The sequence below is a fragment of the Salvelinus namaycush genome, chromosome 34, assembly GCF_016432855.1.
Source record: "Salvelinus namaycush isolate Seneca chromosome 34, SaNama_1.0, whole genome shotgun sequence".
In the NCBI taxonomy this organism is placed as follows: domain Eukaryota; kingdom Metazoa; phylum Chordata; class Actinopteri; order Salmoniformes; family Salmonidae; genus Salvelinus; species Salvelinus namaycush.
Window position 1 is genome coordinate 24,706,976 of NC_052340.1, and position 22,217 is coordinate 24,729,192.

The 22,217-nt window shown below is 44.2% G+C and overlaps 1 protein-coding gene across 1 annotated transcript; it reads right to left on the minus strand.

Annotated features, from left to right (window-relative positions):
• Window positions 1-704: 704 nt before the first annotated feature.
• Window positions 705-17,703, minus strand: LOC120028828 (tumor necrosis factor receptor superfamily member 19-like). Its single transcript, XM_038974074.1, has 10 exons — window positions 17,238-17,703; window positions 16,710-16,800; window positions 16,252-16,365; window positions 9,495-9,673; window positions 9,248-9,333; window positions 3,731-3,895; window positions 3,449-3,574; window positions 3,138-3,240; window positions 2,116-2,429; window positions 705-1,235 (listed from the first exon to the last, which is right to left on the minus strand). Exons 2-10 carry the CDS (start codon window positions 16,773-16,775, stop codon window positions 1,231-1,233), a joined length of 1,158 nt encoding a protein of 385 aa, XP_038830002.1. The 5' UTR covers window positions 16,776-16,800; window positions 17,238-17,703; the 3' UTR covers window positions 705-1,230.
• Window positions 17,704-22,217: the final 4,514 nt, after the last annotated feature.

Genomic DNA, 22,217 nt, shown 5'->3' on the forward strand with positions numbered 1-22,217 from the left:
CCACCAATACTGCAACTGAAAATAACAGGCATATTTGTCACTAGTCAGTCATGTCTACATTACAAAAATATTGACCTATTTTCTATTTTACAACCAATGATTATTGATTATTTTACAACCTATTTTCTATTTTACAACCAATCTATCTACAACCAATTTGATATCACACACAAACATTCCTCATTGTTCTTCAAGATCGGTGGGTCCCCTGCGGGACAGTTGCGCTAACGTAGGCTAATGCGATTAGCATAAGATTGTAAGTAACAAGAACATTTCCCAGGACATAGACATATCTGATATTGGCAGAAAGCTTAAATTCTTGTTAATCTAACTGCACTGTCCAATTTACAGTAGCTATTACAGTGAAAGAATACCATGCTATTGTTTGAGGAGAGTGCACAGTTTTAAACATGAAAAGTTATTAATAAACAAATTAGGCACATTTGGGCAGTCTTGATACAACATTTTGAACAGAAATGCAATGGTGCATTGGATCAGTCTAAAACGCCGCAGGTACACTGCTGCCATCTAGTGGCCAAAATCAAAATTACACCTGGGCTGGAATAATACATTATGGCCTTTCTCTGCATTTCAAAGATCATGGTACAAAAAAAATTACAAAAACAAAAGTTGGTTTTGTCTTTGTATTATCTTTTACCAGATCTAATGTGTTATATTCTCCTACAATCCTTTCACATTTCCACAAACTCCAAAGTGTTTCCTTTCAAATGGTACCAAGAAAATGCATATCCTTGCTTCAGGGCCTGAGCTACAGGCAGTTAGATTTGGGTATGTCCAGATCTGCCAGATCTGTGATACTGTTGCTGCTAGTCACCTACATAAGTAGATGTAAGACATTCTTAAGCAGACATCAGACACAAAGGGGATGGCTTCTATTTACTTTGTACCAGTCAACAGTCATTTTGTCATCATTTGAACTTCATTCTATCAGCCTCTGGCCCGGCAACATCGCGTTGTGCATAGATTTCTTTTCTGTCTCTGCTCTTGTGCTTTATTTTACAGTGAAGTGCTTTTGTTTGCATTTATTTACATAGTCGCTTCAGATGCGTGACGGAAGGCCGTGGGTCACAAGCCGCTTGAAAGAGATTGTGTGCCACACACTATTTTGAAATTGGTGTGTGGGCTAATGTAATCTGAAACGGGATCTTTCTGGACTGTTTTCCGGTCCAGGGTGGTTCAAGGGTGGAACACGAGCCAACTAAATCCATGTCATCCTGGAAAAAGAAAGAGTGGAGAAAAGCACACACGGTCATTAGTAATCTATCTACCTAACACAGGCCAGGCAGGGACCGAGTCAGTTAAAACAATATCCCTTCGCACAACATCAGAAAGCTCGGCTAGGATTGCGGCCTGGCCCTATCTTTGCTTCCAGTTTCCATGGACACCACTGTCCCTGCCGATCAAAGGGTGTGCAACAGTTATGGTAAAATAAGTGTGTGTGTGTGTGTGTGTTTGAACTAGGCTGTTAGGACACAGAATGTCTTCTCTGTCCTGACACCTCTGTGTTGTAGCCTCTGTGTTGTAACTTTCTACATCACTGTTTTGCTGGGGCTTCTGCTGCTCTGGTCTGAACTCATTCCCACTCACTGGATTCCATCAGTTCAGGCAGTCTGCTCTGGCTCTGAAGCTCCATTTGGCAGATACACTGAAGCTTTTCCATAAATAGCGTGTATCTGTTTTAATGAACAACCATTTCTTATTGGTTCCATTTCATATTAATCCGGTGGGAACCTGCTATGCAGAAGAATTCTAAATAGTTTTTGAGGGGAAGGAGAAGCAGTGATGTTTCTTTACAGCACATTCCTTTCATGGCATAGTTTACCTAAGGCCTTTAGTTTCCTGAGCTTAATTGTGTTTGCACTTGCATACTTTCCCCTTTTCTTAACACAGTGAAGAATAGTATGTTACTGAGTTTGTTAATCGCTCATTGGCTTGGCTCATGTATAATTACTGGGAAAGCTTACCCTACAGTAAGTGAGCATTTTAAGTATGTTATATACCAAGCATCGCTCAATTTCAAACTGTATGTACACAGAGGACCATTCTGTGTGTGTCTGCATTAAAGGTCATACAGTACAGCAAGACACCACTGACCTTCCAGTGAAGATGGCTGCTGCTTTGGAAGGAGGACCTCTGTCAGGGCACCAGTCTTCTCCTGGCTCTGATCAGTTGGCTTCTCCTGTGTGTACTGACTTAACGTGCACCCCTCTTCCTCTTTCTCCTCGCCCTCTTCCTCCACATCGCACCTCTCTGTGGGTTCTGGGTTGCAGCGGGGCGATCCCAAGCTCTCGACACAGTCGGGATTCTGCATGAGTGGCCATGTCTCGCCAGCCTCTCTGGAGATGCAGGGCTCTGGATGGGCTTTCAGATAGGCCAGGACGTTCTCCTCACAGGGGTTTCTGCAGCATCTGTAGGGGAAAATGGAGGCTGTGTCAGCAGCATAAATCTCTCCCATTCCCAGCAATAATGATCCAACCACAGTCCCAAGGAGGCACTTCTCTGACAGTAATCTCCCAAACAGACCCAAAGTTAACACCATAACAAGACTGTTGTTGGCCTTGTCTGTGTTTCTCTTCCTGTTCTGAACCAGAGGTGTGTAAAGGAATGTTGTTTGGTTTTGCAAACATTATCCACCACAGCAATGGTTGTCTGTCTGTCTGTCTGTCTGTCTGTCTGTCTGTCTGTCTGTCTGTCTGTCTGTCTGTCTGTCTGTCTGTCTGTCTGTCTGTCTGTCTGTCTGTCTGTCTGTCTGTCTGTCTGTCTACACTTCTAGGTCTTTCTGGGATTCCAGGAGACATGATGTCAAACAATATCAGTTGCTGTGCTTGTTACTGGTTCTTCTTGCTGTCATATCTGGGCATCCATGTACTAAAATAGATGGTGATTGTTGTTGATGAATTATGATGGTGTATGGTGTTGAACAATGTTAAGTGATGTTGATTGGTGGTTAATTAATGTTGGTTGATGGTTTTGAGTGGAGGTGAGTGGTGTTTTGTTGTTGATGAATTATGATGGTGTATGGTGTTGAACAATGTTAAGTGATGTTGATTGGTGGTTAATTAATGTTGGTTGATGGTTTTGAGTGGAGGTGAGTGGTGTTGTGTCATGGTCCTCACCCCTCGTTGAGGCTGATCTGGGACTGGAGGGGGCTGGTGTCTCTGCTCCGGCCCAGACTGCAGATTTCATCACAGCACAGGGAGGGGATCAGGTGCACTGGGCCTGGAAATCACACAGTAATAACCGTGTGACCGACCGCCAACCATTAGAACGCATAGATGACCTGGCCAATAAGCCTCAGCGTACAGTAATGCCAGTACCATAGTGATAAAGTCAAAGACTCCATACCACTTGACAGAGTGACCGGCTTGAGAACCAAGGGTCATAAAGAGTGATGTGCTTGTAGAAGCCCACCAGTAATAGGACCTACCACAGGTGTGGCCTGGCCCGTGGTGACACTGACAGCATGGGCGCTGAGGGAAGTCATGGAGCTTCCGTCGGTCCAGGCACGACAACTCTGCTCCACTGTACAGACCATCCTGGGACCTTAGAGATGCTGAAGCAAAAATACACTTTCATAATGGAGACCCCAAACAAGTGCAAGGTAGCAGCTGCTATATTTCAATAGCAAAGCCACCTGTTGGTCCCAATGCTACACTGAGATTTCCACACCATTGTAATGACTTCTTTCAAATTCAAGTTGGTCACTCACCGCTGGGCTTCTTCTCCAGCAGCTGTCTCTTGAAGTAGATGACACAGAGGATGAGCAGGGCCAGCAGCACGGTGGCCAGAGCGCTACAGATGACTGCTGCCAGAGCCATGTCCCGAGGGCTGGTCACCACCGGTGGGATGGGAACCAGGTTCACCCGCCCGCTGCCTGCAGGGGCAGAGATAGAGACGAGGGGAGAGAGAGAGACGAGGGAGAGAGAGAGACGGGGGGAGAGAGAGACGGGGAGAGAGAGAGACGGTTAGAGAGAGAGACGGGGAGAGAGAGAGACGGTCAATATGATCATCAAATGTCACCACTGCAGTTCTTCTGACATAATAACATGGTAAATTACAGTAGAAGTTGTAAAAAGTTTAATTAAATAAAACATTTAAATTGTATAGTTTTAAAACAACTATATTTTAGAGTCGACTGTCATGTCTTTGTCTGACCTTGGTAGTGCAATCTGGCCATATTGAAAACAAGTATTTTTCTACACCTGAATTGTGTCCATTCTAGGTCTATGTTTATTACTGGCATGTAGTAGCTGTCTTTGACCCACTGAGTCCTCCAAGGAGACAGGCTCAAAGGAGAATGTCTGGAGTAGATTCTCCCCCCCCCCCCCCCCCCTCCGGAGGATGAGTTATTACAGTCATTCATCCCCCTACCCCAAGGCCCTCTCATGCCAGTCACACAGCCCAGTCATTATGTCTGTGTAGTCTGGCCAGACGTTTGAAACAAGCCTGGTGTGTGTGTGTGTGAGTGTATGGGTGCGCATTCGTGCATGTGTGTTTATCCCATAACTGCAACTGCTGCCATTGTCTAGGATCCCCAACGCCAAACTGTTCACACATTCTCACATTAAGGGACCTGGCCTTGACGACAGCTTCTCATTAAACACTTTCCCACGGATATGGAACATCAGGGCTTAATGTGCCAGATGTCATAACAAATTAGATACATTCTCCTTATGCTAAATTAAGGTTCAATGACTAAAATGTAATTGTAATGATTCTTTATCGGATATAACTATCTACTTAATTCCTCAAAAAAGCAAGGAATAATTTGGTACATGACGGATGTCTAGTCACAAGGTAAACTGATATTATTTCAAAAAGCAACAGAAGTATGATTGTATTATCTGTGATTTACATTTTAGGTCAATATTACTCTCCCTCATCACAATTACATTCTTATAGAATTTAAAGTGAGTCAAGAGCTGTGCATAGTTGATGTGTAGGTTTACATAGAGAGCAAACAAAATACCTAAAGTAATACTACGCCTACTATGACAAAGTGACTGGCTACCCGCCCCCTATAAAAAAAATAGTGATTATGTGAGATCTGTTTAATATCTTTTTTGTTTGAAAAATATTTTTCAATAGGCCCCTTCAATCGCTGTTTGCTTTTTAGTACATTAATCATAAAACAAAGTGGGTTTGGTCTTTTCAAATTCAAGAGCCCTTTGTTATGCAATGTAAACATTACTTTAGCCTTGGAAAAGGTTTTATATTCCATCGGGATAGAGGATAGGGGATAAGGGTATTTGTACATTCCATCTGAGGAAGAAAAAAATCCCAAACTGCCGGTGAAGCTTAAAATTTCAGTGTGACCCGGTCACATTTAAATATACATTGTAAACAAACAGGTGATAATGGCTTATTAAAACAAGATTAGGACGTTTCAGGGGAGATAGGTCTTCAAAACTGTTATGACAGAAACCAAGTGCCATTTTCTAACAGTTTTGACAGGAGTGCACTGCTCAGATCAAGGCAAATACATAAATTACACTAGACAGTTTATATAGCGGAATATAACTTGATATATGTTGAGATGATTTTGTGAGGATACGGTAACATTCTCCACTAAATCAAACAACTTCAAAGAAAATCTTTGAATGTCCTTCCTATCCATCTTTTGGAAAGTCCTCTATCAAAGTAACCCAAAATTACTTGCTGAAAGATTTGACTGAACACCTACACCCACGCTTACACAAGCAAGGTACATCATTTTCTCACCATGGTGCAGAAAACCTCTCAGACTTTTTCTTCCACTGTACAGTTGTTGAAACTCCATGTCATGGCCGTCCCGCCTCTGATCCAGCCAGCCCTCCCCACTCCCCTCCGCAGCCAGCTGTCTCCCCCACACCCCCAGCCCAGTGGCAGCCCTTATCACTCCCAGACAGCTGTCTCCCCCACACCCCCAGCCCAGTGGCAGCCCTTATCACTCCCAGACAGCTGCAGCAAACACAGATTAAGGCTGGCCCATTGAGGAGACCTCACCTGCCGATCGTATCAACCCACCGCACTCTGCCAATAAACTGCTTGTTTTGATACATGTTCTCCTCTCTCCCTGTTGACTTTTGAGAATGCCAAACTTAAAGCCATGGCCTTGTGTATGACAGGCCACAAAAAGACAGGGAACCACCAACCCACTGGCACAGACGTCTAGTTCAATGTCTAGTTTTGATTTACATTTGATTGAGTAGTCAACTAACGTGAATTCAATTTGAAATCAACAAAAAAATTCACCTTGTCATTAGATTTAGGTTAAGAAATCAGACATTCTCTTATGTTGATTACTTTTTTCAAATCCTACCGGTTTTCCACGTTGATTCAACATCATCATGTGAATTGTTTTGGTTGAAATGATGTGGAAACAACATTGATTTAACCAGTTTTTGCCCAGTGGGAAGTATGAATGGCCCCTTCTGAAAACTAATGGTGACCCCATCCACATTCATCACCTGTGAAACTGGAATTACTTCCCATTGCCAAAGAGGTATGAGCCCTCCACAACCAAGAGTTTGTATTTTTGACTAAACAGACTTTCCTATCATAAATACAGCCAACACCCCTTTTAGGGTTGCTAGAAAAAAAAACTAGCATTGCCATGGGGTTGTGGGTTTATACATTTAAATGGATACTAGATTACGGCAGTGGTGAGGCGCTTTGCTGCTCTGAGCATAAACACTTTACTCATGTCAATTCTTTAAAACATTTTTTATTTAACCTTTATCTAGGCAAGTCAGTTAAGAACAAATTCTTATTTTCAATGACGGCCTACCCCGGACAATCCCAGACAACACTGGGACAATTGTGTGCCGCCCTAAGGGACTCCCAATCCCGGCCGAATGTGATACAGCCTGGATTCAAACCAGGGACTCTAATGACGCCTCTTGCACCGAGAGGCAGTGCCTTAGACCGCTGCGCCACTCGGGAGTCGATTGGCTCTTGAGTGACTTTGTTTTGGTGGAGTTGATTTTAAGGGTTGACCGCTCTCATTTGGCTTGTGTTGGTTTTCAACTCAATCTAGATAACTTTGTGCATGCTGCTAACACTACTTTTTTTTTACAGTCAGTGGTCAGGAGACATGACATGGACCTTTGAAGTTAGGAAAGTAGAAGTAGAAGAAATTAAATACTGAGATAAAGTTGTCTGAATGTAACAAGTTGAGAGAAATGAGGATGGATATCAGTCGGGTCATGATTTTTAGGGTCTTGAGTAGCACTGACCACAGGCAGTATCTCTAGGAAAAGTGTTACAGTTGCATGAAGAGGTGATAAGAGTCTGCATTTTGCTTCAAACAAAATTGGACTGACTTCCTTTTGTGTATGCTGTGAAATCCTGGTTTGAGATACAAGTGTCTAAAAATATTTCTCTGACTGTTAAGCTTCCATCTTAAATAAGAAGCAATGATTATTGGTTTGGTAATAGAAAAAAACGGACTAAATTCCCATATGACCTTGGCGTAAATCTGTTTTGGAATGAGTAAAAATGGCGAAACGGTTCTGGAGCTGGGGATTGGGGGGTGCTACGGTCGGCCTCTCTCCAGACAACTTTTACAGCTCTACCGTGACACAGACGAAACTCCTGCAGATGAAATACATTAAAGCGACTGAAGGAATCCATAAAACACAATCTAATTTTTACTCTGCCCCAGAAACTGTCCAGGAGACTGAAGTGCATTAAGATTTACGGCCTCCTCCAAAAGCGGCCTCCCTGCACAGCTGCAGCTTCGCCCCGGGCCAGTGTAGCCTATTATAATGATCTGCCCTTTAAGTTTTCACCACCCTCCACAAGATAACACTAGAGGAAGAGAGTTCAAGACTTTCAAACATTTGGAAGACTCCCTGTCGTAACTACCAGCTTTGCTCTCTCTGGGAGACAATGGCCATTTTGATTAATGGGCTTCTGCAATCAAAATGGCAAGCCAGACAGCCAGCCAAACATACAGACATGCATAACTTAGATGTCCCAAGGCTCATGTTCAGGGTGATTTCATATGGTTTAGTCATATGTAGACTCTATCTAGACAAATACTGCATGCCTTACAGTTATTGCTTGAAAATAAATATTTATTGTCCTATCCAAAAATGGTAGTAGTAAAACAAGCTCATATTGAGGGTGTGACACAGAGTTACATACTAAATGTAAGTAGATTTTCTTTCCATCTCCAGAAAGAGCAAATGTAAACTCAGTTTGTGAGTTCAAGTTGTCTGATATCCTGGAGACGTTTTCATTTATCTAACAGAGGGGTGCTAGACCTAGCTGGATACACACACGCTGCCAAACCTTCTCAAGGAACAGCTGCGGCCTCCACAAGCATCAGGAAGTCACACTCATTTACCAAAGGTATAAGTTAGCTAGCCCACTCTCTCTGTGTGAGTGACGAAAATCATAAGGTTATACTTAATCACTGGTAATGGCCGGAAAAAGGTGGCTAATGAGATGTAGTAGTGGCCTACTGGAATTCAATCCGTTGCTTTGTGAACAAAAAACCCTTTAAGAAATGCTTAATAGACCTCTGTGGATACATGCTAGCAAATTACACTACAAAGTTTAAGAATTTTACTGTACATGATGTGACACTACACTCTCTTATTTCATTCAAGACCTAACTAAAGAAGCATGATGTGATGCAATCATTTCCACACTATTATTTCGAAACATTGCAGCTCCTTTTTGTCTTGAAATATGTGGATGGAGGCTTTTACTTAAGAGGTTTTCCCTGAGAATGGAGCGATGATAGTGGGTCTTATTGTCACAGCTAAAATAATCCAGTTCTGGCAAGACTGACTATTTTGCTAGCAGTATCCATTTCAACATTTATGGGCTTGCTTGTAAAACTAAGCATTTATTTGGGCATAAAACATAGTTGGCTGGCTCAATGAGAATTTACTGAATGAACAGTGATTTTCTCCACCCATTGGGGTTGTGTTTCTGATTACTCTAAGGGCCTTGTGCTGGCATGTTTCAGATGAAGGTATGTGCTTTGTTATGGCATTATGGCCTGACATGTTTTTGGGGTCTTGGCTGTACTTTTAGCCTGGAGTTCAATAGTTTTAATTAATGATGTTCTCAACTTCTCATTCAAGCTACGAATATTCCTTATTTTGCCTATAATTTCACTGGCTACATTCCTTGGCCTGATGTGAATGGTTCAATTTAATGAGAACTTTTCCTCAGAGGCTCTTCTGATGTTACACAACTTCTAGTAAAGGAAGAGAAAGTAAGTCCTCACAGTGTGGTTCATATGGAGGTGGAGGGTCCCCACATGGTATGCACTCCATATCTTGGAATCCGCTCAGCTTAGTTTTCCTGTAAAACCTGTTAAACACAACATAGCATTGGATTATTATGAAATCTGTTTAATTGATTGTGTGCCGTAACGAACCAATACTTTGACCATTTATCTATAGTAACAGAGTAGTAGTACACTGGTAGTAGAAGTAGAGTAGTTGTTGTACGTGATTAAGCTCTTCCCTCACCCAGGCAGACAGTCTCCGCACACAGCATTTCTGGTGGTGGAACAGTTGCCCTTCTGGAAGCGGTTGTTCAGGCCACAGTCCAGGCAGGGCTTGCACTTCTGCAGGCTCCGGTCCTCTTTGTAGCGGTTGCTTCTGCAGGGCACACACCGGGCATCCTCTCCGTAACCAAAGCCACATTCCTGGAGGGATTAACAGGAGAAATCCCCTGGGTGAGAGGTGGGGCTGGGGGCAGCTGGAAAAAGGCTCTGAATGTGGACTTTATTTATTTATTTTTATTTAACCTTTATTTAACTAGGCAAGTCAGTTAAGAACAAATTCTTATTTACAATGACGGCCTACCAAAAGGCAAAAGGCATCCTGCGGGGACGGGGGCCTGGGATAAAAAATACAATATAACTATAGGACAAAACACACATCACAACAAGAGAGACAACACAACACTACATAAAGAGAGACTTAAGACAACAACATAGCAAAGCAGCAACACATGACAACACAGCATGGTAGCAACACAACATGGTAGCAACACAACATGGTAGCAGCACAAAACACGGTACAAATATTATTGGGCACAGTCAACAGCACAAAGATCAAGAAGGTAGAGACAACAATACATCACACAAAGCAGCCACAACTGTCAGTAAGAGTGTACATGATTGAGTCTTTGAATGAAGAGAATGATATAAAACTGTCCAGTTTGAGTATTTGTTTCAGCTCGTTCCAGTCGCTAGCTGCAGCGAACTGAAAAGAGGAGCGACCCAGGGATGTGTGTTCTTTGGGGATCTTTAACAGAATGTGACTGGCAGAAAGGGTGTTGTATGTGGAGGATGACCAGGGTGTCTAAAATTAAAGAATGATCTTGGCTTCCAAGATCATAAGGTAACATCTTACACTGGCAATAATCTCCCCGACTCTCAGAATCAATACGTGACCTTCCGCAACAGGACCCAGAATGGCCGGGTATTTCAAAGATAAAGGCCCTCGGGGACAACCACTGTTGTATTATTGCAAGTTTATTGCTGGGTTTATGTATGACTGGTCATTCTGGAACAACTCAGTGAGTGCCCTGGTGATAGAGAGGCCAGTGTATGTAGGCAACGCTTCAGTTAGATACGGGGCAGGGATTATGGAGAGGTGCCCAAGAGTAAGAAGTTGAATACCTCTCCTGGTCCTACAATGGGTACTGCACTTAAAAAGCACAGCATCTATTACTGAATGAGTGATCTAATATGGAATCAGCTCAGTTGTCAGGCTTAAACCTCTATAGCGAATCTAAGATGGAAAATATTACTGGACCCATATTAGATATACAGTATTATCACCCTGTATGTATTATCTATATAACATGAGTATATCTGTTTACTATTGGATTAATGGGTACACCTCATAAAATGGGGACAAGAGAATATAGCCTATTCTGTTTTGTCAAAAAATATATAATGGGGTGTATGTAGTAAGTCTAATGTTAATGCAATTCCTATTCAAGAGGCTGACAACCTTGTTTTCCTATGGTCATAGGAACATTTACATTCCTGCTGATCATCGCATCCCATGCCAAGTAAAAGGGCCGTGCTGGAATGACATCAGTCATTGTGTTATCTGCAGCAGCTGCCCCCGTCCACTATTAAACCACTGTTGCCACACTGCATTCCCAGACCAGGCTGATTGATGGGGGGGGGGGGGCTCATATATCATTAACGTGAAGGTGAGATTCAAACAGGGCACTTCTCTCCTTGACCTTGTCATGTTTCACCGCCTGGGCATGCAGTCGCACCAAAATGTGGGCAGACTGGCTAAGAAAAATTTAAAAAGCGAGGCAAAGATGGGATCCCGTGATGGCCCCACAGAGTCGGGGCAGAAGATAGAGGAATTTAGCCATTTCAGCTAAACACATATGAGACGACATTGGACCTTGGCTCTGGCCGGAGGAAGGCTATGACAGGGCTGCAGCTGTTGTTGTGTGCTCTCCATATAAGGACCTTCACACCAGCAGAGCAGGGAACAGTGGAAAGATGAGAGACAGAGCGAGAGAGAAAGAGGGAAGGGAGATGATGACAACGGAGAGAAGGAAATAAAGTTATAATTTTGATTCATGGAGGATGGTGAACCGTGGAGCCTGGGTTTCTCCTAGTGCACGCCATGGAAGGCTAGCTGCTGCAGAGCAGTCAGAGCAGAGCTGTTTAGAGTGGTTTTGGACAGAGGAGCGTCGTCCAACTTCCAGATGAAGGGGCCTTAAGAGGATTGATCCCCACAAAGCTGGGCGCTGGCACACTGTCCATGTGGCACTGCATGGCAGTGGATGGGGCTGCCATGTGCACAGGCCAGGGCACAGAATAAAAGGAGCACTCAGCCAACTTGTCCCCTCTCCACCCAGGCAGAGCTGTAACATCCAGGAATGATCTAATTCAGTCCTTTGTCTCTGGTAATTGGATGGAAACACCTTTTTTATTTTTTATTTTTAATTACAATAAAGATGCTGTCAAGGTATCCCATCTTTGGATGCAGCCAGGAATCACATAATGCTACTGTCTCATTTAAATGGAGCTAATTGGGTATAGGTAAATTAGCTTTCAAGTGCGTCATTACTTCCATGGGTTTAGGATGATCTAGCCTAAAAAGTGAGCACAAAAGCCAGTCCTTACAAGTCTCATTTTACTCCTATCTCCAGATCTAGTTTTTGGTGAGAATGTCAAGCAAAACAGCACAGAGGTAGAGCTGTGTGGAGGGAAGAGAGAGAGAGCTGGCTGGCTGGGGTTAAAGCATATTCAGACCGGGAGATAGTTCAGAGATCAGGAGGGAATCACAAGAGTCTCTAGGGGGGCCAGTCATCTGATCCAGTAATGAATGAGTTCGTAAAACAATATGAGTTTGTTAATGCAGTGTGCCATCTAATGTTCTCCACACACTGCCACACTCTTTCAATGTCTAGTGCCTACAAATCAAAGACATGTTGCCTCTTTGCCAGTGGCTTAATGCAGCTCCCAGCTTGCATGCACTATATGTGGGGCAGTCACTCCTGTGTGTACTGTATGTACTATGTGTACTGTATGTACTGTGTGTACTGTATGTATATATTGTTTGGAATCGTAGATTTGTGCAAATGTGACGAAATGCTGGATGAAAGACAAGGCGAGGACTTCTGTAATTTTCGAGGATTTAATAGAAATAAACCTGTGCACAAGTGAGAGTTGTGTGATTCTCAGAAGAGCTCGCAACAATCTGACCCTCAAGGTCAGGAAGCTTGTTAAATACCATCCTCTGTTCGTTCTCCAAGTTCCAAGGCCCTGGTCAAAACATGAATCAAGATTGTTGTTGAGACCACTTGGGTCAGAGTGAATCGTATATTAGCTATCTCTGTCATTTGAAACCACTGGTGGCTGAATTTACAGCCTGGGGGGGTTACCTACTTTATGGTGACTCCAAAGGGGCTGAGTTCAGATTTAAGGGGGACCGGGGGGACGGGGGGCAGGAATGTAGTTCTTAACAGTATGTATGTTTGATATGAGGACAAAAAACAAAGCAACCCTTGCTAGCTAATAAGTTATGTGTCACGTTCTGACCTTAGTTCCTTTTTTATGTCTTTATTTTAGTTTGGTCAGGGCGTGAGTTGGGGTGGGCATTCTATGTTGTTTTTTCTATGTTTTGTTCTGTTGTTCTATTTCTATGTGTTTGGCCTAGTATGGTTCTCAATCAGAGGCAGGTGTCAGTCGTTGTCTCTGATTGGGAGCCATATTTAGGTAGCCTGTTTTCTATTGTGTTTTGTGGGTGGTTGTTTCCTGTGTCTGTACCATACGGGACTGTTTCGATTTTCGTTTGTTCTTTCACTTTGTTATTTTGTATTTTTGTAGTGTTCAGTTTTTATATTAAAATGGACACTTACCACGCTGCACATTGGTCCGATATCTCTTACTCCTCGTCAGAAGAAGAGGAAAGTCGTTACAGAACAGGTAGGAGACCTGAGCCAACTCCCCGTGCTTTCCGTGGAGAGAGGTGGTCCGGGCAGGCACCGTGTTATGCTGAGAAGCGCACGATGTCCCCAGTGCGCACGCATAGCCCGGTGCGTTACATTGCCGCTCCTCGTATCGGCCGGGCTAGAGTGGGCATCGAGCCAGGTGCGACGAAGCCTTCTCAGCGCATCTGGTCTCCAGTGCGTCTCCTCGGTCCGTGTTATATGGCACCAGCCCTACGCACTGTGTCTCCCGTGGGTCTGCATAGCCCAGTGCGTCCTGTGCCCCGCAAGTGCCGGGCTAAAATCAACATCCAGGCAGGACGGGTTGTTCAGGCCCTTAGTTCGAGACCTGCGCCTCCACGGACCGCTCTATCCTGTGCCTCCTCCAAGGACCAGGCCTCCAGTAGATTTCTCCAGCCTGGTGAGTACTGTGCCTTTTCTAAGAACCAAGTCTCCTGTGTGCCCCTCCAGTCCGGACGCTCCAGAGTCTCCCTCCAGTCAGGACCCTCCAGAGCCGCCCGTCTGTCCTGAGCCGCCGGAGCCGCCCGTCTGTCCTGAGCCGCCGGAGCCGCCCGTCTGTCCTGAGCTGCCCGTCTGTCCTGAGCTGCCTGAGCCGCCCGTCTGTCCTGAGCCGCCTGAGCCGGCCGCCTGTCCTGAGCCGCCTGCCTGTCCTGAGCCGCCTGAGCCGGCCGCCTGTCCTGAGCCGCCTGATCCGCCCGTCTGTCCTGAGCCGCCTGATCCGCCCGTCTGTACTGAGCCGCCTGATCCGCCCGTCTGTCCTGAGCAGCCTGAGCCGCCCGTCTGTCCTGAGCCGCCCGTCTGTCCTGAGCCGCCTCAGCCGCCCGTCAGGAGCCGCCCGTCAGTCAGGAACCGCCTGAGCCGCCCGTCAGTCAGGAGCCGCCTGAGCCGCCCGTCAGTCAGGAGCCGCCGGAGCCTCCCTCCAGTCCGGGTCTGCCGGAGTGTCCCCTCCTGTCCGGAGCTGCCCCTCCTGTCCGGAGCTGCCCCTCCAGTCTGGAGTTGCCCCTCAGTCCAGTGGTGCCCTTTACTAGGGTCTCAAATCCAGGGTCGGTGACGAGGGTCGCCGCTCCTAAGGTATCACAGAAGTGGGCCGGGATTATGGTGGAGTGGGGTCCTCGTCCCGCTCCAGAGCCGCCACCGCGGTAAATGCCCACCCAGACCCTCCCCTATAGGTTCAGGTTTTGCGGCCGGAGTCCGCACCTTTGGGGGGGGGGGGGGTTACTGTCAAGTTCTGACCTTAGTTCCTTTTTATGTCTTTATTTTAGTTTGGTCAGGGCATGAGTTGGGGTGGCCATTCTATGTTGTTTTTTTCTATGTTTTTGGCCTAGTATGGTTCTCAATCAGAGGCAGGTGTCAGTCTTTGTCTCTGATTGGGAGCCATATTTAGGTAGCCTGTTGTCTATTGTGTTTTGTGGGTGGTTGTTTCCTGTGTCTGTGTTTGCACCATACGGGACTGTTTCGATTTTCGTTTGTTCTTTCACTTTGTTATTTTGTATTTTTTTAGTGTTCAGTTTTTATATTAAAATGGACACTTACCACGCTGCACATTGGTCCGATATCTCTTACTACTCGTCAGAAGAAGAGGAAAGTTGTTAACATAATGTAAGTTGATGAAAATGACAAATATTAGATCATTTTAATAAAAGACTTCCCTGATGCTTTGGTGGTTCCCTGAAGGAAGAGCTAATTGATGTTTGTGATTTTTCTTTACAACAATACAGGCAGACATCCAGAAGATGGTATAATCACATTCCATATGTTGCTATGGCAACCACACAGCCTTATTAGAGCCTCCCTCCACTGTGAGATGGCTTCCCGCTACCACTTAGAATGAATGAGGCAGCCAATTATTAACCAGGACCCCCAGGGTGTCTAGCATTCATGACTGTTGAACTGGCAGAGAAACATGGGGCCCACTGAAGCGTACCACCACTGACTGCATGTCTGTGTGTAACAAGATAAAAGGCAACCTGGTAGAAATGTATGTGTGCAACAGATGTTACGAGAGGGCAATTTAGTATAAGATGGAAGGTTTTTACCTGTGCTTAGCTGAGCACATGTTGAAGTGGTAGGAGGAAAAGCATTGCTAAACTAACTTTGCTCATGGCCTTCCAACCCGTTTCTACACAGCCCACACAGAGCACCATGCCTTTGGCAAGAATAGTGATAAAAGGCATTCCCCTCTCACTGTACAGCAAGTTTATGCATGGTTTCCTTCAAACAATGGAGACAATAACTTGGTCAGGGAACTTGGGGAAAAACAATGGAATGCATTCAGCAACAGAGGGTCGAAGTATGGGTGTGACTGATTAAAGAGCGGTCGGTGTTCTACAAAAGCCATTTGGCCCTTTTCTCCATGAAACAGAGGAAGTCATAAATAACCTCAGTCCCCTGGATAATATTCACTATTCTAAACACTGGAATCCATTCTATTGATGAACGTAGGTCTTTCACAAAAAAAAGCTGTGTTTTTTTTTTACCAAGTGTATATCTTATCCAGAGGTTATTCAGGTTTCTGAAGTTCCAACATGATTTAAGTGATCTGTTAGTATCCAGTTGTATCATAGTTTCACTCTCTTTCATTTTTATAGATCAAGTTTTCCTTTCAACTGTGATGAAACATGCTATAAACTTGTTCAACTGAGGTGTAATCATCTGGACTACATTTCCTACATATGTTTTAAGTCTGTATGTAAAGTGCAGTACATTTAAGGGCACTCTTAAGGAGAACATAATGTGTTGATGTCTAAGTTTTACTGTCTATATAGGGTACATTACTAGGCTTCAGACCTTTGATAGCTCCTGTCCCGCGTCGCACTGCTTGCAGGGTTTACAGTTCCCAAGCTGATCCTTGTACTCCTGTTCCCTGCATTCACTGGTCTCCTCCTCTGCCGTTACAGGAACCTGAGAGGGAATAATCATTTGATACTGAGCAGCTAGGGATTCCTGCGTTTCATCATGCCTTTCATCAGTAAGAGATAATGTGAACCGAGTCCAGAGCGGGCGTAATCCCCCTACAATAGTGCTACTATTTCACCCACTGGCTTTTACTCCTCAAACCATGTAGACTACTATATCTGTCCGTCCACACATTGATGTCCTGCCAGATCTGACGACAGTAACTTAGAATGGAGACTGTTACAAAGGCTATTATTCCTTGTACATTACAGATCACAGATCAGACTATAAATGGCCTGTCAAAAGCCTGATATCACACTAGTTGGGTAAATTCAATGCAGAGCACTTACCAGAGATGAGTATATTACATGAAATGTCAGTAGAAGTAACCAGGTGTGACCAAACATCCAGGCCATTTTGAGGGGCTACTGTGGAATGAGTCTGGAAAAGAGAGAGAGATATAGAATGAAGATGTGAATTTCTACTCTGTTCAACAACAAAAAAAAACATAAAGGAATATTGTGGAACCTTGGATTGGTGTCAAAAAGCCAGTGAAAATTAGCACAATAATCATGAGTCGATACATATTTGTTCTCAACCACTTTCCTCCAAACAGGTAGACATAGTGACCAATCACAACATAAACACAACATACCGGTTTTGTAACAACTATGTTGGAACATTGTAACAATGTTTTTGATGAGATAGTTGATATATTCAGCGAGGACAATGATGCGACATCATGCGTCAAAACCGGCCAGGGCTATGACAGAATTATCTTATCAAAAGTCAAAACATTTATGTTAATAGTTTCAGTTTGTTGAATGTCTCAAAATCATATAGGCTACAAAACAACTGCAGCCCTCTGTACGTTTTACCTGGGATGTGCTGCTGTAGTCTGATCGGTTCTTTAGTTGTTATTTCCCTGGCTGAATGAGTGTAGTTTCAGACAGATATCCACTCCTATGCGTTCTGCATAGGGCTCCAGACCATTCCAGCCATGCGATGCGCTCTCTGCCCGGCTGCGCTGCTCCAGTCCAGAGGAATCCCCGGATTGAAGACAAAATCAGCGTGGAGATCAAAGGCAGGGGATGGCTGCGATCTAAAGCATGTAATCTGATCTCTGATCGGCCTCTAGGCCTACATCAAAGCGCAATCACAGGGCGGACACTAGCGCTACAAACAGGTCATTATGATCGCATGACAATAACCTCACAATTCGATAGAATTGCATGCAAGACAGAGGGATCATTAAAGTAGAAATGCAAAGAGTTTGCAAAGTGCAAGGCGTCGAGATCTGGTTGTGTTGTTATTCCACTTCCAGGGCCGCCTCCCTCTGTGCGATCCCCGGTCTGTTTGTTTGGTTTATCTGAGGGCTCGCTGTTTGATGCCAGGCTTGGGTTTGAAGTTGAGCACAGCCCTCAACATTCCCTTTCATCTCAATGAGCTGCAGATGCCATGACGTCACTTTGCTGTTCTGTGATTGGTCGGGCCGACTGTCTGCAGCTTTTAGAGAGGAAACCAGCCATAAAGTTAACAATCTGAAAGAGGCTGAGAGCAAGCAAACTGTCTCTACTTTATGGTGGTCAATTTGGATAAGATAGGCTGCAGTAGCTACCATTTATGTTTAGAGTTTATAAAGGGTTTATAACCAGCTTATAAAGAGTTTAGAAGATGTTTATAGACGTTTGTAAATTGTTACAATAGGTCAAATCATTAATGTTGTGGCTTAAGCCTAAATTGTTAGGGCAACAACATTGACCTGACCAATAATACCATATAATAATTTACAATTGACCTGTAAATAATGTATGCAATTATTAACAACCTATGAACCCTTACAATATAATACATGAAGGCCTAATGCTAATTTTAACAAATAGCGTCCCTTCTCACGTAGACCTAGCCTTCAGTGTTTCCAAAAAATCATAATTATACTCCTGCCCTAACTAGGCCTACTAACATTTCTGTTTTCAAAGCTATTTAATAGGAAGAACTCAAACAGTGAGAGAGAAAGAGTGAGTGAGAGACAGAGAGAGAGAGGGAGGCAGAGTGAGAGGAGAGTAACATTTTGCAGTCAAACAGAGCAGCCAATTAGTAGACATGTTAGGGCATGTTGTAAATAAATTCTAGAGATTTGTGTCATGATTGTACAAACTTGAGGTAGGCCTCCTGCATGTTTTCATTATATTGCCCCACATTTCAAATAATGGAACTACAGTATTTCTACAGCGGAATGTTGCTCCGCGTACTATTTCTCTAATAATGTATCTGGCAAATATCTCTAGTTTGAATACATTACAATAAATATTAAGTTAGTTATTTGAAAAGCCCAAAATGCCTACACATTTCTTATGTGTTGTATATCTTTTGTGTACTAAAAGATTACAGTCCTTGACTTTTTAATGAATGGCACACATATATAATGGTGCCATTCACAAATAGAAAAACAACGCTCCTCTGCATACGACCTCCTTCCAATACAAAAGTATAGCAACCAACAGTAGGTGCTTTCATCTCTACAAGTATGTGTTCATCTCAGCCTGGTGGACACACTGCTATGAGGCTGTAGTTATAAAACTGTCCATCTTAGTTGTTTCAATGCATTGTTTTCAATGCATGTTTTCATATGATCTCTTTGTGGGACTGTTGACTGGGGTTTATACGTTGTCTCCATCTAGTGTATATAAAGTGTCATGATATTTTAATGCATGGGAATTCCTCAGCAGTAGGATAGTTTATTTTAGCGCACCATTCTCTTCGTCATGACCTAAAGAGGTTTGCACCTTAAAATCATATTTTCTAAAATATCTGCTCCCTAAAGTGAATACATGCAGGTATATGCCTGGGCCTATATTTGTCTCAGGTGTGAGGGACCACTTTGAATACACTTATTTGATTATATCCACAGAAACGTCCAAAATAAGCTGGATGTTTTTAACACATTGTAAAATGTTTTGATAAATACATTGTGGTTTTAGCCACCATGGTGCAACTTGATTTGAACCCCAAATTGTAACCCCATGTATCTTTCTTTGGGACTAAAAAACGTTTTAATTGCATCTGGTGATTGGTTAATAAAGGTGCATTAACAAACAGGCCTAGGCCTATTGGCATATTCAAACAGGAAGTGCCAGTGACATGCTCAATACGGAAGTGGTCCGATGAAGCGGATGCTAATCTACAGGACTGTTTCGCTAGCACAGACTGGAATATGTTCCAGGATTCATCCGATAACATTGAAGAGTTTACCACATCAGTCGCGGGCTTCATTAATAAGTGCATCAACAACTTTGTGCCCACAGTGACCGTACTTATATATATATATTTGCCTTTTCTTTTTTTTCTTAAAAAAAACAAACATTTTTGTCATTTAGCAGACACTCTTATCCAGAGCCACTTACAGTTATCCATTCATCTTAACATAGCTAGGTGGGACAACCACATATCACAGGCATAGAAAGTACATTTTTCCTCAATAACGTAGCTGTCAGTAGTCAGAGCTAGAAGGGGGAGTGGGGTGGGGCGGGGGTGTCAACTGCAAGTGCTGGTTAAATGTTTGGGTGAGGAGGGGGATTATTTAAGATACTGTTTGAAGAGGTGAGGTTTGAGATGTTTTCGGAAGATGGGCAGGGCTCTGCTGTCCTCAGGGGGAAGCTGGTTCCACCATTGGGGTGCCAGGACAGAGAAGAGCTTGGACTGGGCTGAGCGGGAGCTACCCTCCTATAGGGGTGGGAAGGCCAAGAGACCCGAGGTGGCAGAACGGAGTGCTCGGGTTGGGGTGTAGGGTTTATAGCATAGCCTGAAGGTAGGGAGGGGAAGTTCCTTGTGCTGTTCCATAGGTAAGCACCATGGTCTTGTAGTGGATGCAAGCTTCAACTGGAAGCCAGTGGAGTGTGCAGAGGATCGGGGTGACATGAGAGTATTTTGGCGGGGGAGTATTTTCTTAGGATCCCCATTAGCTGTTGCAGACCTCACTAGTCGCAGGATGTCATCTGGAGAGAGAGGGGAGAAAGAGGTCAAGGCGTAGGGTAGTTCTGTGTGAGTGAGACATGTGGACTCAATAGGCTGAGTGAATGAGTAGCGGATGTCGTCAATATTATTTTCAAAGTGGTTGACAAAGTCATCTGCGGAGAGGGAGGGACAGAGGGTGGAGGATTAAGGAGGGAGGAGAATGTGGAAAAGAGTTTCCTAGGGTTAGAGGCAGAAGCAAGTGGCTTCAGCAGTTCACACACCAAGTAGGCCACTGAGAAAACAGGCAGCACTTAAAGGAGATGGCCCTAGCTAGCAAAAAGACAGTACTAGACCACAACAGATAAATACAAAAAAATATATACTTATCACTCCTGGAGATATCAGGAGTCCTCTAACTATAGAATGAAGCACACTGAGATGGAGCCTGAGAAGCTCAGAAAAGAGATGAAACCACTTCCCCTTAATACAGTAACTGATTACCAAAACAAGTCACAAATTGCCCTGCCCATTGATCCTGGTTGATGTGCCAACAACAATCTGCAAATTATGAGCAGTCAGCAGTTCACACACCGAGTAGGCCACTGGGAAGACAGACAGCACTTAAAGGAGATGGTCCTAGCTAGCAAAAAGACAGTACTAGACCACAACAGATAAAGACAAAAAAATTATGCTTATCACTCCTGGAGATAGCAGGAGTCCTCTAGCTATAGAATGAATACAGTACCATAGGCAACAGCCGCACTGAGCTAAAGGCAAGAGCTGCCACTTTCAAGGAGCGGGACACTAATCCGGATGCTTCTCGCTGTACGACCTCAGACCAGCATACTCAGAGCATGCCCTGACCAGCTGACACAGACTTTTTAAACCTATCCCTGACCCGGTCTGTAATACCAAGTTGTTTCAAGAAGACTACCATAGTCCCCGTGCCCAAAGACGCCAAGGTAACCTGCCTAAATGACTATCGCCCTGTAGCACTCCCATCTATAGCTATGAAATGCTTTGAAAGGCTGGTCATGGCTCACATCAACACCTTCATCCCAGACACACTGGACCCACTCCAACTCACATACTGCTCCAACAGATCCACAGATGACACAATCTCTATTGCACTCCACACTGCCCTCACCCACCTGGACAAAAGGAATACATATGTAAGAATGCTGTTCATTGATTACAACACTATAGTCTCCTCCAAGCTCATCACCAAGCTCAGGACCATGCGACTGAACACCTCCCTCTACAACTGGACCCTGGACTTCCTGACGTACCGCCCCCAGGCGGTGAGGGTAGGCAGCAACACATCCCCCACTCTGACCATCAACACGGGGGCCCCTCAGGGGTGTGTGCTTGGTCCCCACCAGTACCCCTGTTCACCCACAACTGCGTGGCTGCAAATGACTCCAATACCATCATCAAGTTTGCTGATGACAAGATGGTGGTAGGACTGATTCCCGATGACAATGAAGCAGCCTATAGGGAGGAGGTCAGAGACCTGGCCGTGTGGTGCCAGGACAACAACTTCTCTTCAACGTCAGCAAGACAAAGGAGCTGATTGTGGGATACAGGAAACGGACGAGTGAGCACGCCCTCATCCACATAGATGGGGCTGTAGTGGAGTGGGTCGAGAGCATCAAGTTCATCGGTGTCCACATCACTAAGGAATTAACATGGTCCCCACAAACCCACACAGCCTCTTGCCCCTAAAGAGACTGAAAAGATTTGTCATGAGCCCTCAAACAGTTATACAGCTGTGCCATTGAGAGCATTTAAAAAATACATATACACTGCTCAAAAAAATAAAGGGAACACTAAAATAACACATCCTAGATCTGAATGAATGAAATATTCTTATTAAATACTTTTTTCTTTACATAGTTGAATGT

Bases quoted from the DNA above. Each gene is read 5' to 3' on its own strand.
- LOC120028828 (XM_038974074.1), bottom strand. From the start codon at position 16,775: ATGGCCTGGATGTTTGGTCACACCTGGTTACTTCTACTGACATTTCAT. The intron at 3,241-3,448 runs GTAGGTCCTATT...TGTGATTTCCAG, and splicing joins CGGGCCAGGCCACACCTGTG to GCCCAGTGCACCTGATCCCC. The intron at 2,430-3,137 runs GTGAGGACCATG...TTTCCCCTACAG, and splicing joins CAGATCAGCCTCAACGAGGG to ATGCTGCAGAAACCCCTGTG.